The 17,330-nt window shown below is 46.4% G+C and overlaps 1 protein-coding gene across 1 annotated transcript in view; it reads right to left on the bottom strand.

Moving 5' to 3' along the window:
* The window catches only part of LOC8044051 (anoctamin-1), a 45,515-nt gene extending 28,492 nt beyond the window's left edge, over positions 1 to 17,023 (bottom strand). The window contains exons 1-6 of the mRNA XM_029966928.3: positions 16,822 to 17,023; positions 13,394 to 13,547; positions 7,006 to 7,313; positions 4,930 to 5,025; positions 242 to 289; positions 103 to 176 (exon numbers count right to left, since the gene is read on the bottom strand). Coding sequence (XP_029822788.3) covers positions 103 to 176; positions 242 to 289; positions 4,930 to 5,025; positions 7,006 to 7,313; positions 13,394 to 13,466 — 599 coding nt within the window. The 5' untranslated portion in view covers positions 13,467 to 13,547; positions 16,822 to 17,023. The remainder of the gene's footprint in view (positions 1 to 102; positions 177 to 241; positions 290 to 4,929; positions 5,026 to 7,005; positions 7,314 to 13,393; positions 13,548 to 16,821) is intronic.
* Between the last annotated feature and the right edge of the window lie 307 nt (positions 17,024 to 17,330).

The following is a 17,330-nucleotide window of genomic DNA, read 5'->3' as shown; positions in this document are numbered from 1 at the left end:
GAATGAGTTCATACTTACCAGCTCCAAAAAAGAGAGAGTGGAGCTGCCTTCCAGTTAAGGGGACACAATTTCTAGCCGAGAATTTTGGGCAGGTATACTCACAAGTATTCCTTGGACATAGAGAAGGTGACCGCAAACTGCTTGTGACTTCGTCGACCTTTCCTGGCCACTTCCACCTGTTGAGAGAAGGAATGACCATTGGCACCACCCTCCCGCCACGGCCCCGGAGAAGCGTGCTTACTGTGTCACAGTCCAGCATTGCATTCCGCTCCTGTATCCTCAAGCTCCACTGCAACACCACACACCAGGCAATTAGTAGAGCATGCCCCCGCCACAGCAAACGCAACAAAGCAAACGCAACCAAGCAATAGGGCGGTTTGACCAACACCCCTTTTCCAGTTCCAGTAGTCATCTGCAGGTATGCTGGTGAACTTCTTTTGGCATTGTCCACATTAGTTTGCGTGTATCTAATCAATCCGTCGTATCATCAATTATACAGGGTGATTGCGCCACTTTCTGCCACCATGACAGGCGGAGAGAAATACTTCCGGTTCTCCTACGTTTACCTGTGTTTGGGTGGGTGCGCGACGGCCCTTGGTTCATTAGCGAGCAAGTGTGTGAGAGCTATGCTCCAGAAATGCCTCAGTGTCTTGCTTTTGCATGGTCATGCGCACCAACACAAACAAAAAGTCATGAGTGAAGTTCTTTCAATTTTCTCGAGACGAAGAACGCTTGACGTCGCTGAACTAGGTTGTTACAGCTAAGCAGATGGTGCTTGCCTACTTTGATGTGCTGCCGACAGATGGCGCAACGTGAGAAAGGAGAGGCTACGACGTCTACGGTGCCTCGACCATCTCGGTACAACCAGTCAACAGCAGGTGCCAATATGGCCATTATGGCACGTAGAAATGTGAGGTGACACGGCGCTTTTAAAAAAAACCCTTAAATATTGAAGCGGAAGTCAAAGCATTATTAAATTGTACTATCGAAAAAAATGAAATGCGAATAGAGGAGCGCGTGGCTCGCAGTACAGGCTGCGCCGCCTGGAAGTGAGCCTTGGGGCGAGGGTCCGTGGCCTACTCCGACGTGTTCACGGCCCTTGCTCTGCGCTCCCCAAGCTTTGGCAGTGCACCTCTTAGTGCGCTGAAAGCTATCACCGCTATCTTTGCTGGCTCAGCGCATGCGGTGCAAAGAAGCTCGCTGCACGCGCCGAGCAGGCAAAGATAGCAATGACAGCTTTTAGTGCACTGCGAGGCGCACTGCCGAAGTTTGGGAAGCGCCGAGTGAAGGGCGTATACACATCGAAGTTGGCCACACATCCTCACCCCTAGGCTCACTTCCAGGCGGCGCAGCCTGTACCGCGAGCCAGCGCTCCTCTGTTCGCATTTCATTTTTCCCCGATAGTACATTACAGACTTGCATCGCATTTAAGGAAAGCGTAATAAAATCTCTCGGTAGATTGTCTGCCAGAACTAAGATGCGACTCAGTGCCCCTGTGGGGAAGCTCGACGCATATCTTCGGCGCCTGGGGGTAGGTGCCCATCGCCATTTAAGGACATGTAGGTTTCAGTCATTCTCGAGTTCTCGGGTCCAGGCGACTCGAATAGGTAGTCGTGAAGATGCCCCCCTAATGCCTTTCACACTTATGTTATTTTTTTTAAAAACAAGTGGTCTTTCTTTTCGTCCAAGAGATCAGGAAGGCATGCCGGTCCCGTATAATTAAATCTCAGGAGGTACCGCAGTCGGCCCTTGGCGGTGAGACTTCTGAAGTATGCACTACTCACTGTCGGTCATCCAAGACAAGCAAAAACAATAGCCAACCGGAAGCAATGTGCTCCCCCTGAAGTTCGGTCATGTCCGTCTTTGTTTACCTCTGCGCACCCTGTATAACTGCCAAGGAGCTAATCACTCAAATGTCGGCTCGTCTCGCTTCAAGCCGACATTTGAGTGATCAGCTCCAATGCCGGCTTGAAGTGCCAGTGTTTGAAAGAATCAAACACGAGCTGATTGTGGCGAGAATGAGCTTCGACAGAATTAGAAAACATGCGTTGGCAATGTTTTGCTAATGTGGTTTGTTGTGGCACTAAAGATATAACCCGTAAAACCGCCCTATTGAGACACTCGGGGTTATAGTTGTCTTTCCACTAACAACAGACACTAGATGTTGGTTTCCACTTGACAGTGGAAGGAAACTACTTTTAGATAGGGGGTGTACAAACTTGCAGGCATTTTGGCACAAATCCATACAAAACGCTAGAAAGCTGGGCTATAAACTGCAAAAGACTTAATTTTTGAGGGGGTCGAGTTTTCGCAAATCAAGCCAAAGCCGAAAAATTGGAATTATTCGCGGGTTTCGAATTTTTCAGAACCGGGGTGGTATGCTATGTATTTTCTACCATAGGAAAACATATCCGCGGGACCTATCTTTCGCAAATCTAGGCGATTCGTGAAATTAAGGTCCTTGCGAAAATTAAGTCGTTTACAGTATATAAAGTGAGAAAAACTGAGAGAAAAACAAATTGCACTGGGAAGTGCAAATTCATCCTAGTCTGCTAATATTAATGAGTGTTCAAAACTGACCACGTGACAGTGACTAATACAGTAATCCCTCGTTATAACAAGATCGCTTTTTATGAGTTATCGCATTTTTCGAAGTTTGACGCGGTCCCGATCGCAACGCATGCATTTTGAACCAGATTATTAGAAGTGTATCGACAGCCGGACATGCTTATGACGAAGGACGATCCTTACGAATTATCGTATTGTTCTAAGTTTGACGCGATCCCGATCCCAATGCATGCATTTTGGACCGGATTATTCGAAGTGTATCGACGGCCGGAGATGCTTGATACGAAGGACGATCCGCCGAAAGTACAGTATGTAAGCCAGTGCAACCCTTCCAAGATGTGCGCAAAAAGCCATTAGCTGTAAAAAGTTTGTCGTCTTTCACCGCTATAAATTTGCAGAGCACGTGCCTTGCATGCCGCATCCACCTCTTAGGAGCTGCGTTGCACCTGCCCCTCGATACCGACTTGTCAAGTCAAGGGAGCAAAGAAGTTCGGGAGATTGCCACTTCGGGAGCTCTGTGCGCGCAGAGAAATGCGGCAGCGTGTTGGGTGACAGTTTGGACACTTCAAAGTTCACACGGTGCCCGCAGCCTGGTCCTCGTCGCAACCAAGTCAGGGAAGCACATCCCCTACCGGCGCCCACCTCTTTGGAAGCACCGTCCCAAGTGATCTATAAATATAAAAGAAAGAAAAACTCTGTTTCACTAACTGTTTACTACAGCCAAAGCTACAGAGGAGAGCTTATGCCAACCTGTTCAAAAGGAGAGAAAGGAGGAACGAGAGAGAAGTGCTGGGATTCTCCCGTTCCTCCTTTCCTTCCTATTGAACAGCTCAGGATACAACCTCTCCTCTGTAGCTTTGGCTGTACTGTGGTTGACTTGGTCGACTTGGTCGTGACGAATGCAAAGCACGAGTTTTCCAGCTTGAGTCTACGCTGCATTTACGGATCGCGTGTACGTCGAGGCAGCGTCTTTGATATTGTATTCCGCATTCCGAAGGCAGCACAGCCCGTCTGCAGCATGTACAGTAGCTGCGTGCAACTTGCTTCACTGCTGATTGCGCCGCCGAAGCCCGCATGGAAGTGCTTGACCCTGAAGTCAAGCTGATCCGAGAGGTGGAGAGAGGTGGTCGACTGAAGTTCGAAATCGCAAGGAATTCAACATCCTGGCATCAACGCTGTCGACGGCTTCCCGACTGCGTGCATACTTGATGTGCCAGCAAGTGACACCGAGATCTGCAACGAACTTTACAGAACCGTGCACGAGATCGTCGGTGCAACTCCCGAAAACGACTTTGACTCGTTTGCGCTTGTGGATGCGGACATTTTAATTGTCACTCCCGTCACGGATGCCGTGAATGTAGACCTCGTGTGTTGCCAGGGCAAAGACGAAGAGCCGTTGAATGAGGAACTCCGAGAGGTACTCACGACTGGAGAAACGCAAAACATGCTTCGTTCTCTTCACAACATGGTGGAGTGTGGTGGCGGCGATGACAGCCTCATGCGGTGCTCAAGGCAGTTGGAGGAGACTTTTTTGATGCCTGGCAAAAACGCTCGGCAAACTGATCTCCCGTCTTTTTTCATGCTTCAGTAAGCCTGGCTCATCAGCAAGGTTTGTTTCATTGAATATATATTTGTTATAAGCCTTCCACACTGTTCCTGTGCACTTTCAAGGTTACTGTTACTCTTTTTATGGCTCTTACGTTTTTATCGAATTACCACTTTTTTCGAATCTTTCTGCCGTCCCGTTGACTTCGTTATAACGAGAGATTACTGTAGGTCCTTATGAGTTGTCATCAAGCAATAAGGTTGTTTCAATGGGAAGAACCTTTAGGAACAAGTTGGTTTTGGCCAGATGTCTTACGTGCTATTAGGGTGACATGCATCTGAGCTGCGAATTCGATAATGTATTTCAAGCTCCAAAATGGGTCGTCACTTTTCTGCCTTCTGCATGACAATTTTCATCCAGCTTTTGCAGCAACAACTACAAAAGGCAGAGTGACAACTCTCAAAACAAAAACTCCAGAAAAAGTAAGTGAAGTTCAAAACTTAATATTAGACTCGAGAGGTTTGTGTGACATCTTCATGCAGGTACTCACAACCAGGAGAGGATTCTGAGTAGCAGTGGTGCCAAAGTCATAATCCTTTCACGATACCATCGGGGTAATCCAGCGGGGAAAAGTCACTCCATCGTTAGAGGGGGTAACTCAAAAGACAGTCGGTTACTCGGGGAGTTAACTCTCGTTACGGCACCCGCACTCTCCAAGGCGAACATACAAGACCCTGTCGACACGGGGGAGACGGTTCCTGTTGGTCGGTGGAGAGGTCGGGCCAACCGTCGGAGACGAGCGCAGGGGTCGGTACCTCTTTGACGGGCATCTTGAGACGCATGATCTCCGCAAAACAGCTGAGCACGTCCCACGGTGCGTGGATCTTGATGTAGCACAGTCCGCTTTGGTTCTGTTGGGGGAGAGAGGAACGGATGGTAAGTCCCAAGAAAGCAGATTCCTGCCAGACTTGCGAGGCTTTCGACACCTGCCAGTTGTGTGCCACGAGGGGGGAGGGTTCTGCTAGTTTCATAAAATGGCTATCAGAACTTTCTGCAAGTTTCATAGATTTAAGGTAACATATTATAATCTGAATGAAGGGACACCAAGGTGGGAAATTTTTTTCGAAGTAAGAGTTGAAGGTGACTCTACCTTAAAGCTATGAAAAACTGTGCACACTAACTAAAGACCCCATAAGAAACATTCATGAGCCCACCTGATAACACATTTACCAGCTTGGAAAGCTCAAATGAATATAGTGGTGAGGTGACTTATGACAAAGCCCATTTTCAATCTTGGGAAATGCTATCACCTTCTGTGTCCCGGGAACATTTTGGGATGCACGACTTTGGGTCAGCGTAACTGCAACCTTCATATCAATTTTGCACCACACACATATGGGATACCGGGGAAAAAATAGCAGAAATTATCATACAGGCAATTATATTTTAACTAATACAGCAAAGATTGTTTTTAAAATCAAGCGTAATGCAAAGTGGCTCTTCCACAATAGCTATGCGGACCCACATGAAAATAAGCTGCAGCTTCCAGCTGGAAATGAAGATTTCCAGCCGCATTCTCGGCTAAATTATACAGCAGCAGCTGGAAATCCTGTTTACAGCTGGAAATGGATGCTGCTCATGCTGGAAATCAGAAATTCCAGTTTGGAAGTACATGATCCACCTGGAAGTTTCCCAGCTAGACGAGAAAAAATCTAGTTTCCAGCAAGAAATTTATTCATTTCTGGGTGGAAACAGCCTGAAATTTGGCTGGTAAAATAGATTTCCAGCTCTAGCCGTAGTCGATTTCCGGTTCCACAACACAGCCTGGACTGGAAGCATTTCTACATGGGGAGCGCAGGTTCTTCTGCTCCTTGTACAGGAATGGTGATGATGTCAGAATGGAGAGCGCTTATTGGCTGATTGAACAAAATAGTGGGTAGACCTGAAGGCTTCTAGCATTGAGGTCTACCCACTATTCTTTCAATCAAAGCTCAGCGTCATTCCAACGTCACTGCAACCTCTGCGCAAGAAGCAGACGACTTGTTCTCCGCATTAGTTATATCTGACTGGTGTTCTAATGCGAGAGCATTAACTGTCTCATGGAGCGAGCCAACGTCATCAGTTTTGAAATCACGCCAAACGGCACCTTAAATCCTTTCTCCAAGTGAAGCCAGCTCCCAGTTATGAAACCACGGGAAAAGCCTAGCCGAACGCCACCTAAATTTTTTATCCCAAAGGAGTGGAGGAAAGCTGATGGATTTTCGGCTTCGGTCCCATTGGCTGATGTGTGTTGACGAGGCTCCCATTGGCCTCTGCGCATCAGTTTCAACGACCACTCACCCCATAGCGCTGCGTGTCCGTCAGCACGCCGCTAACACAAACCGTCTAAGGTCAGAGCGGCAAGGAGAGGTGCCCTCTCCTCGCCGGCAGAGCGCGTCGCTCTGCAGTCAATGCCAGTTCGCTGCAGACGAAACAAGGGAGCGGAACATTGACGTAGATGTTTTCACATTCATGAATGATGAGAAGTGCTTTGTCTACTGAATTTCCCCGTGCAACCTAATAAATTGGGAACACGGTAGACTGGCTCGACACCGGCGATAATGCGACAGAGGAGGTAAAGACGGCCGCACATGCTTGCTTTGCGGCCGGCCAGTTAACGGACACTACAGCTCCAGCGACTCTGATGCTCGCTTTTCCTCCATGAAGCCGCTCCTACGACGAACCACCCCAATCACAATGAGCCACAACGTTACCACGATGATAGACTTCCATGACATACCTTGAGGCCGTTTCAGGGACACTGATGTGTCGGCAGCACAGGATGTTCGCCCCACCAGTGGGAGATGCATTCCAGACACAGAAGTGTTCCACTCCGAAACAGAACCACCCACCTGTGGCACATAGTCGAGCAGCAGCCCCGCCTTTAGCAGCTCTTCCTCGAAGATGTCCCTGACGGCCTGGTTCTTGGCCGGGGAGTAGACCAGGATGAAGTCCACCTTGCGCCGCGACCCCTCCAGATACACGCAACCGGGCTCCTCCTCCGGCGGCGGGCCATCCTCGACGTCCCCGTGCTTGTCGGGCCCCTCCCGGTGAGGGGCCCCGTCTGCCGCCCCCCGCTGCAGCTCCCGCATGGCCACCAGGATGGTCTCCTCATCCAGGCCGCTCTCAAACACGCTCAGCTGCGATGCCGTCCGCGCGGCTGCGGCACACATTTTCGTTTCATTTAGTTTTGTTACCTCAAGTATGCCTGGGACGCATTTCTGGCTCCTATTCCGCCTGTGGATCGAAAGTGGTCCCCCAGTGGCGACAAATGACGTCACGAAAAGCAGAGTGTCAGGATGTCGGATGTCGCGATCTGGGTGGTTGGTCGTAGAAGTTCCAGCAAAAAGCGCGAGCGAGCCTGAGTGTCACCGTCGTCGTGGCGTCTCAACTCCTGGCAGCTGGAGCTTCCGTAGACTGTCAATCTGAAGAGCGATCTGTGTCGGAATAGGCGTCTGCCAAGTCCACCACTGCCACTGCGATACCCCCAGGACCGCTGCAGGCAACAGCACGACTCCTCTACGGTGTCGACGGGTGGAAACTGAGGGACCACTTTGTAAAGCGCAGTAAACACACCAGTCAAAGATGCGTTCCAGGCACAATACCTTAAAGAAACACTGAAATTAAAAAAATTATATTTCTCTAAAGGACTTATTTGGGACAGAAGTATTTTTAAACATTTTTTCCAAGAAACAAGAAAAAAAAATAATTTCGATATTTACGTTGTTAGATGCGATTCAGGTGGAGGTAGCCCGCCCTAGGCCTTGTCCAGCTAGGAATGAAGTCAACTACGCTTCATTTCTTGGCTCTCATTGGTTGGAGAGACAACTGACGTGTGGATTGTATTATTGTAAAACTGTTTTTTGTGCCATAATAGTATTTTTATTGACAATATATTAGAGCGCAGCTCTTAGGCGCTTGTTCCCATGTTTTGCGGCGGCGCCGTCAGCGCAACCACACCCGTTGCATTATGGGGCACCACAGACCTATACACCAATTCAATTCCCCACTAAATTTAGCGAAGAAACTGAATTGATGTGTAGGTCTGTGGTGTCCCACAATGTAATACTGTGCATTCAATTTTCCCAATAAATTTAGCGGTAAAAATGACATCACATGACCTCAATACCAATTCAGTTTCCCTGCTAAATATAGCGGGGAATTGAATTGGTTTTGAGGTCACGTGACGTCAATTTTTACCCTAAATCTAGCAGAGAAACTGAACTTGTTCATAGGTGACGTGACACTAAGTCATGTGACGTCATTTCTCCCGCTAAATTTAGCAGGGAAACTGAACTGATGTTGAGGTCACGTGGCGTCAATTTTCCAGCTAAATTTAGCAGGGAAACTGTGGGAGGAAGAAAGGTCATGGAGGAGGAGGAGGAGGGGAAAAGGAGGGGAGGGTCCTCCGTACCCTCCCCCCTCCTCCTCCTGCGCACCATCCCATAACGGTACATCGCAGAATTAAAGAACCTCAAGAGCTGCGCTCTAATTCGCATCACAGAGATCTGTAAACGTCTTTAAATTTTTTTATGCTTGAGAAACAAATAATCTAGATAAGGTCATTATTGTTTTTGAAAGTATCCCAAGATTGCCTTCTTTGCATCAATGTGAAAAAATAACAAATGTGGGTCCTGGCGTCTGCAAAGTGCTCAGCGAGTGCAGCTCGTCAACTTGTCTATTTTTATGAGTGCGAACTGTTTTGCATTCACCGAGGTGTTTAGAGGAAGATCTCCTCAACCGACGCAGTTTCCAACAAGCTGCCAAAAGTATACACCTTCACAAGTGCTGTGCAAGTGCTTGTTTTTGTAGCAGGACTGGCCTAAGCCTAGCATCCCATGTGAACTATGTTGCTTGATCTGGCTTGATTTGTTCATTTGCGTGTGTTGAGGCTGAATGAGATGTTAGTTCCCAGAAAAAGTGGCCCCACTGCTCTGTGAATTGTACAACAATCATGACTGTAAACATGGCTTCAATATTGAGAAGATGCGTACACAAATAAAAGTTTGCGAGCCATTTGGCTGGAGGCAATCGGACGATTTGCACGCATTGAGTTTGTCCAGATATGTTCCTGTCACTTCGCTTCAAAAGTCAAGTAGCTCTCAAGTTTTGCAGTGCCCCTGGCCTGCCAAAGGGAATATTTTTAAGTCACGTCTTAATTGAGCATTATGATGCTCACTCACCTTGCTCACAGATATGCCATGCAAAAAACGAACAAGAACAAAAAAGCTTGAATGTACTGCATATTTATTTTGTTGATTTTCTTAGTCCTCTCGCTCGCTTATCACGGTGGTCGAAGAGCAGACAATGCCAGAGGCTGCCGCGCATCTGTTCTCACGACCAGCGGGCAGTGTCAGACGCTAAGCTAGATGCACCAGACGTCGCTAAAGGGAGACACTAGGCTTGTTAGCATATTCGGTCAAGCAGCCAAGCCAATCCAGTAGTCATGGCCGCGGCCACCGATCTGTGGATTGCGTGGAAAGCGTGCCAAGACCTCCACCTAAATTGCATCTCCCAATGTAAATATAGCACAAAAATCTTTTTATTTTGTAAAATAAACTTGTTAAACAAAACATCTGTCCCATCATGCCCTCAAAAAAAAAAGTTTTTTATTTTTTTTTATTTTGAGTTTTTTTTTTAATTCCTTGCCTTCTAAAAGCGAGTGTCCCTTGTGCCACCCCTTTTGAACCTTAAAGCCCGACCACAAGTGTGACTAGTGTTTCGGTTTCGGAGCTTAATTGTTTAGAGTGCACTCCGGTAGAATGCGAAACCACCCATGTTGCTCCATTTACCTTGGATTGTTTGCTTGTTTGTTTTGCTGTTTGACGGAGAGAGCACTCTATTTAGCGAAGACCAAAAAAGCAGTTGCTTGTAAGCGTTCATGCTAAATCAACCCGGCTTTGGAGCGGAGGTCCACTTTAGCCAACAAGAGGGAATGTTGCCGACGTCGCCCATTACGCTTACCCGGAGAAGTAAAGACAAACAAAAAGGGACAATGGTGACGACATTTAGCTCAATATGACTATGCCCACACCATAGCCTTGATTGTGGTGCTGGTTGCACCTCAATTCACCCGTTCGAGTCAGCCGATTTTGGCAACTTGGCGAGTTACAAAAGTTTGCAGGACCGTTTAGTCTAGGAAACATTTAGACAGAACTAGGTCGTAATATTTGATGTGTGGTCTTCCTAGGTAACACTGAATAGGACTGAATTGTTTTTTAAAAAATAAAATTAAGCGGAGTTGCCCTTTAAAGGAGCACTAAGTAAATTTGTGATTGTCCGAATGACCAGACTGACATGGTTAATTGTTACAATAAACAGGATAATAAACTAAAATCTGCTAACTACCCTGCATGGCAAGTCCTTCAATTTATTAATCAGATGATGAGACTTATGTCAAATGCTGTCCAAAGACGTCACATAGTGTCAAATGATGAAATGTGTAAGACCACTATTTAGAGCAAATGCCTAGTCTGGACATTCTTCTAACAATTTCTGTTACAATATGCTAATCACTGTTAATTCATTTACATAAGAAATATTAATAGAATGAGAGCTTTACGGAGAATTCCCATTACTCAAATAAATACACTTGAATTATTAGAATGACAGATTATCCCAACCTTTGGTACAGTAGATCAACCTATCGCAAGATATTTATTAAGATTCTGGCGGATATACCTTGTAGCTGCTTCTCTGCAAGCTGCCAAATAATCCACATTACCTCAAATTCCCCGAAAGAAATTTGAGATAATTTGAGGTACAGCCTGGGTTCTCCTCGGCGTTGTGAAAAACAAGAGTGTAAGATTGTGGCTAAAAAGGCACTTTCTTCAGATAAGTACTAAAAAGCAAAGCATTCTGTAAAATTAAGCTCCAGAATCCATGCTTTCGACTGCACTGCATGCGAACTTGTGAGATACATTTGTAAACTTTATCATAATTTCATTAATGTATGATACTATCGTCATCTGAATCTCATGGGCTACAAACAAACTCTTGTTAAATCAAATCCAGCTTGGAGATCTTTGTTGTGCTGTCCTCCTTGTCACCACTCTCCAGGGCTAAAACATTGTCTAAATCTGGCTCCAGTTTTTAAAATTTTTTTAATTGTGTTATGTTGTTAATCATCTGGCACGTGATTGGTCGGTCATTACTTACTCTTCTTTTGCGAGCCTTAATTAGCTTCCTTTTATTATGCCTCATTCTACTACAGGTCTCCTTTCTCACCTTACCTCTTCGTCATCAATGTCTGTCAAACATGCAAGCTTAAGTCAGTCATTAAAAGAAGTCTTAGCAAAATACACGGTATGCCCCCAACACTCTCCGCACCTACGCTTCTAAAATTCATACCTGTTCGCACACCCAAAGGCGCCACTCTTCATCCGGACTCCGTTTTGCGTCACCCTCTCAATTCAGCAATCTCCTTGACTGACGGAAGCATGATGTACCCAGCAGGATCTTTTATCGCAGTGGTGCCACGCCTCCAAACACATACGTTCAAGTTATCTTCGCCGACATTGTGTCACTCTCCTTATCAGCCTGTCAGACTTGCAAAGGGGTCACCACTCTTTTTTTTTTCACCTAATCAGGCCTAGGGATTTTCCCCCTCCAACGAATGAGACACAAGCTTCAATAACTCTTGCAGGCTTCCCAATAGGGGGTGTTGAAATTATTGTGGTCATAAGTAGAACTTTACTTCTGAATTGTTCCTCAGGCCTATGCAAGATGAGTCGACTTGGATTTGATGCCACTTTTAGCACCCAAAACAAAAGCCCCCCACCCCGCTCTCGTGGCCCGCCGCGACACCCCCCTAGCGCTGCACTCGAAGCGGTCTGCACCCCCCGCGTGACGCCACTGGGGAGACATGACGCTTGTATTTAAAGTTGTTTTCTGGATGTACCTGTAGGGTTACCCCCTACCAGGTTTTTGACCGGCACAGCAATTTTTTTGTAACAAAAAAAGGCCTATATCAAACTGTCACTTGTCTTTTTTTTTTGGGGGGGGGGGGGGGGGGGGGGGGGGGGAAGGTGGTGCATTTATAAATACATTTAAGTTAATTTTGGAAATAATGTCCTAGTAGGTGGAACTCTTTATTTGGCCGCAATAAAGACATTTTCGTAAATGTCTGGCATGTTTACTATTTAGAGTGGCACGTAGAGAGTATTTGCGATTTGCAGAACGAGATCAAAGAATGGCGAGCAAGAGACCACTTTGAATCCGGGGACAGACCTTTTGTAATTCATTCTTCGAGAGGTATGAAAACATGCTCCCGTTACATGAATTCACGAGTGACCATGAGCTGTCAAGCTCGAGCCGGTGCTCGTTGTCTACACCCGCGTCCACTACCAAAATCTCCAGAACCAGCAACTTTTTAATACAATTGATTTGCATTTGAAATCTACACACTGAGCATCATGCTAAGTGTCTTAGAGCCATTTTTACTCGAACCATTACTTAATTTGCAGCCATTTTTATATAAATTGCAATAATCGGTTCTTCACCTGCTGCACAGGATGAGAAGTGCGAGATCTGTTTTCAGACCTTTAATTTTGACTAAATGGTATGCATCATGTATGTTATTGAATTCAGTGTTATGTATTTGTCTATTTACATGTGTTAGGATGTATTCATAAATCTAGGTATTGATATCACTTTGGGAAGCTCGTATTAAAATAAATTGAATACGGGTATCAATTAAGGTTGTCAACAATGCACCTTTCTTTTTATCAGTTCAATCTCACATAACTAGCCCCCCTTCTGCCCCCCTCTCCCCCCCTCCCGGAATGGCCGCTTTTTCCTTCGAAGAAAGGTGGCAACCCTATGTACTAGCATCATGTAAACCTCGGCATTTGCACCATGCATGTTGCTTAGACAAAGCTTTTGTTATTTACCCTAGTTTCGTGCCTCAACGGTGGCAAAAACAGTTTCATGAGTGCATTGAAGCATAAAGATCTTCGGTGCGGCGTTCAAGTCAGCGTTCATCAAGGTCAGAGCAGATGCACAGAGCGGAAAGCATGTGTGCCTGAGTGCCATGGCAACAACATTTTTCCCCCCCCCCTTTTTTTTTTTTTCAGTTGCGTTGTTTGGTTAGCAGAGCCGCTGTCGCCATAAGCTGCACGAGTGCGTGAGAAAAGGGGTCGATCACGTCACATTGTTTGCGGTGCTGTCTGTCCTCACCTAAAAAGCATCTTACACCGTGATGCGGTTGCAACTCTCATCTGCAGTGTACTGCACGCTTACCGGCCGAGTCAGAAGGTTCTTCAAGGGTGGTGTTGAGGGCATCCTTCCAGATGTCAGGGCTGCGGCTTGTCATGGTTCCTGATTGGCCCTTGCCACGACCTCTGGACCAATGCCTTCACGCGTCTGGCGTCAGCCGAGTCTTGCTCTCTTCGCACTGATATCCAGATGGAAGGGGGTAAGTACGAGTCGGGGGTCCCTTACAGTTCAGCAAGGGCACGGCATACAGAAAGCCACCATGTAAGAGATCAGGGTAGGTAACTAGCCAGGCACGTAGCCAGAATTTTGTTTCGGGGGGGCCCGCCCATGACAAAATGCTGTATGAGGGGGAGGGGGGGAGAGGGGGGTCCCAGCAAAATGAAAGTTTTCGGGGGGAGGCCCGGGCCCCATGGGCCTCTTCTTTGGCTACGTGCCTTTAACTAGCTGTCGGGTTGGGTGAAGATAAGCTAAAACTGCAAAGCAGGTCGGTTGTTTTTAATACACACAAAGTTCCGTTATGATGTACTGGATGCAGCAGGCATATCCGATGCATGTTAACAGTCACAAATCAATTGGATAATTAGCCAACATTTGTTCGTTAACTTTTGATCTAGTGGTCTTAGAGAGTTGGATGGATGGGTAATAACGGCTGTATACTTTATAATGGGTGCAAGCTTGCGCCACCTAGCCAAAAAACGAAAACAAAAATATTTGTTTTCTTTGCCCCTTTAATTCCGTTTTCTTCCCCTCTGCATTTTTGTAACTATTACCAGGCAGTCTGGGATATCCCCACGATGACCTTTGGGTTTGCTGGCAGCCAGGGTTTGATGTAGCCCAGTGCTGGGGGCTTAACCAAATTTCAAGGTTTGCAAAAAGTCTGTGCAATTTGAGATACTGTAAAACCCTTTATTTTCGCGGTTCCTATTTATCGCGAATCGATCAAAGAGGACATAATCGCGGCCACTAAATTTCGCGAACTCCAGATGCCTGCATTAAAACTCTTAAAAACAAAAATTTTTGCGTGCCTTCAAATTTTGCAAAATTTTCAAATTGCGAAATTTGCGAAAATAAAGGGCTCGCGAACATTAAAGGGATACTTCAACGAAATTTGAAATATTCCCGTCATGTTCATAAATAGGTTGAATATGATCCACAATATCCATAAATGACAATCACACATTTGTATTTTGAGCCTGGTGGCTGTATTTTTCGTTATAAACGGCCCACTCTGGCAAGCACTCGGAGAAGGCCCAGCGGAAACCACGTGACATCCAAAGCAATCATGACGTAGGTCGTCTCGGGACGAGCAAAGCTACTGCGAGGCTGACGTCGAGAGGATAGCCTAGTCGTCCCACCCACCAAAGCAGCTGCTTTTGTACGAATTTTGAGTGACGGGTTAATCTTCTATAATCTTGTAGGGGGACAATAGCGACTTCTGCGACACACAAAAGGCATTCTCGGAAAGAGGGGAGTTCCTCCTGCCCTCTTCTCTCGTCGTGGCCGGAGGCGAGACAAACTCCGTCACTAGCTGTCAAGGTTCCTAGACGGGCATTACAAGCGAGGCGTTAGCGACATTGCTTTTTGCTAATCCTTTAATTTGTTTTAAAATTCCTTTTCGAGGCTTTTTTAACAAGATATTGGTATGTTCGATGTGATACTGCTCCTTTGAACACATATAGACCAAAAAAGGAGCGCCGAAATACTGCAAACCTCAGTCGAAATTCTTTTTCTTTTTTGTCTGTTCTCGGGGCTTGTGTTTCTTTTACTTTTTCGTGAATATAACTACCTGCATCCTCGGGCATCACATCTAAAAGGGCAGCAGAGTCAAGCGTTGTCCTCAATCGTCCATTGGGAAGACTCATTGAAACAAAAAGAAGTGCCACTGAATTTAATTGTCACTGTCTAAAGCAAGAGTTGGCAACCTTTTGCAGCGGCGGGTCGAGTCATCACAAAGCCGACACGAAGGGGGCCGGACGGCAAGTTGCAAAGTGTGTGGCGTGGGGTGGGATGGGGGGGAGCAGTTGAAGAAAAGGCAGAAAGGAAGTGAAGACATTCTTTAACCAAGTATGGGATGCCGGGCAACGCAAACTACTGTAAAATACCGGGCAAGCGCCCACTCAAAATTTAGAGATAATCGCTAAAAAATGGGGGATGGGCGCTTGTCCAGTCATCAATTTTATATCGATGTACTGTGCATATTTTCTCAGATGTTACGAATTTAGGAACGGGCGCTTAGTGTGTAATGGGCGGATGCACAGTATTCTACGGCAAGTGCTCCTTGTTCCTGTCTGACCCCATTTCTAGCATAGCTCTCATGGAATTGCTCGCACGAAGAGTCATTGCGCACACGCTCCAAAACAGAAGGTAAACATAGCAGAACCGGAAGTATTACTGTCCCCCTGTCATGGCGGCCGGAAGTGGCCCGCACATCCTGTACAACGTCTGTTTTGTTTGATTCATAGGTCACTCATTCGGTGTCTTAGCTTAACCCAGTGCAGTTTACTGGTGTTCTCGACTGGGGAATATGACGTATGGTATTGTATGCTGTATGGTAAACTAAGTAGATAAAGTTGGGCTGAAATCAGCCCACCTCTGAGGAACCACTGAAAACATAGCTGTCGCGCGATCTGCGATAAACAAACCGGCCACACCAAAAATTTTGTTTCTTTTTTTTTTTTACGAGAGAGGAGGTATTGTTTTTTATTTCACAGGTAAAAACGACGACCAAAAGCACACCTTCCACAGATGTGTACACTTATTAAGTGCAGCCGTTGATTTTTTTTTTCTTTTTTTTTCTCGATATTTTAGGCATTTTTCACCGCACTTACGGTCAACCCGACCGCTCCGAAGAAATCTTCATCACTTAGTCGTTTCCTTAGACAAATTTCACACTAGCGGTAACTAGTAGAATCAGTAACTAGTAACGATAACCGCACTTGTTGCTGGCACTAGAGGCGGAAGCCATTCCGAGCAACGGCAACAGCAAATCTTTTCAAGGCCGCGCACTTTGTTACGCTTTCTCCACAACTTCCTTGAAGGGCGCACGACTCCACGGACGCTTTAGACCTCCGCTTTAGGATTTCTCCGTCACAATACTACCGTTTAAAAACCGGCACAACAGAAGCCATGCCGAGCGGGCAGCGTGCCGAACTTAACTGGGCGGTGGCTGCGCTCAGTGAAAGTTTTCAGCGGTTCTAGCTGCAACTACTGGTATCCAGCCGTGAAAATATACTTAAACACGTTCATCGACACGTCCCGTTTCTTCTTTCACATAAGGCCAGCGCCTTGTTTCGACGCGAAGAATGGCGTGCTTAGAAACAAGTCGTTAGCGTTAGCAGACGATTGCCGGCATGTCGAAACCGGGCTGCGTGCTGAGATTGCGCGTATTTCCGGCAAACGAAACCAAATGCCAAGTTGAACGACTGAGATCGGTTCGCGTTTCTCCGCCTTACCTGATAAGCCGTGGTACGACGAACAGCGCGACTGGCATCGCCGAGGTGTGGAACGCAAAAGTAGTGCAGTTGCTACGACGAAATAAATCCTAGACGGTACGGATGGTAAACACGCACAAACATTCCGTCGCAAAAACCGTCGCCATTCGCCATCATAAAGCGATGACGCTGGCGATGGGATTCATTTCGTCGTTTAGAGGGAAGTGCTCAATCTACGGCTTTCACGAACTTCCATGAAACTGTTTTTCTGACATCCTCCCAGTCACTACAGGGCCATCTTGGTTGAAATAGTAAGAATGTAAATCAGCTAATCCAACTTAATCAAGCTAAAAAAACGAAATGATTTGTTAAACATTTTTTTCCTTAGCTTTAATCTCAACTCAAAAGCGAAATGAGAAACCACGTGGTCGTGACGTGCTTAGGCACCAGATGCGATGAACCGGATGACCTCAAGCTTCCACCAATTTTTAAGCAGACCAAAAAAATTTGTCATTCACAAGCGATGATAA

This window comes from Ixodes scapularis, unplaced genomic scaffold (assembly GCF_016920785.2).
Source record: "Ixodes scapularis isolate PalLabHiFi unplaced genomic scaffold, ASM1692078v2 PGA_scaffold4__175_contigs__length_147842914, whole genome shotgun sequence".
NCBI lineage: Eukaryota > Metazoa > Arthropoda > Arachnida > Ixodida > Ixodidae > Ixodes > Ixodes scapularis.
This window is presented reverse-complemented; position numbering and strand designations above follow the sequence as displayed.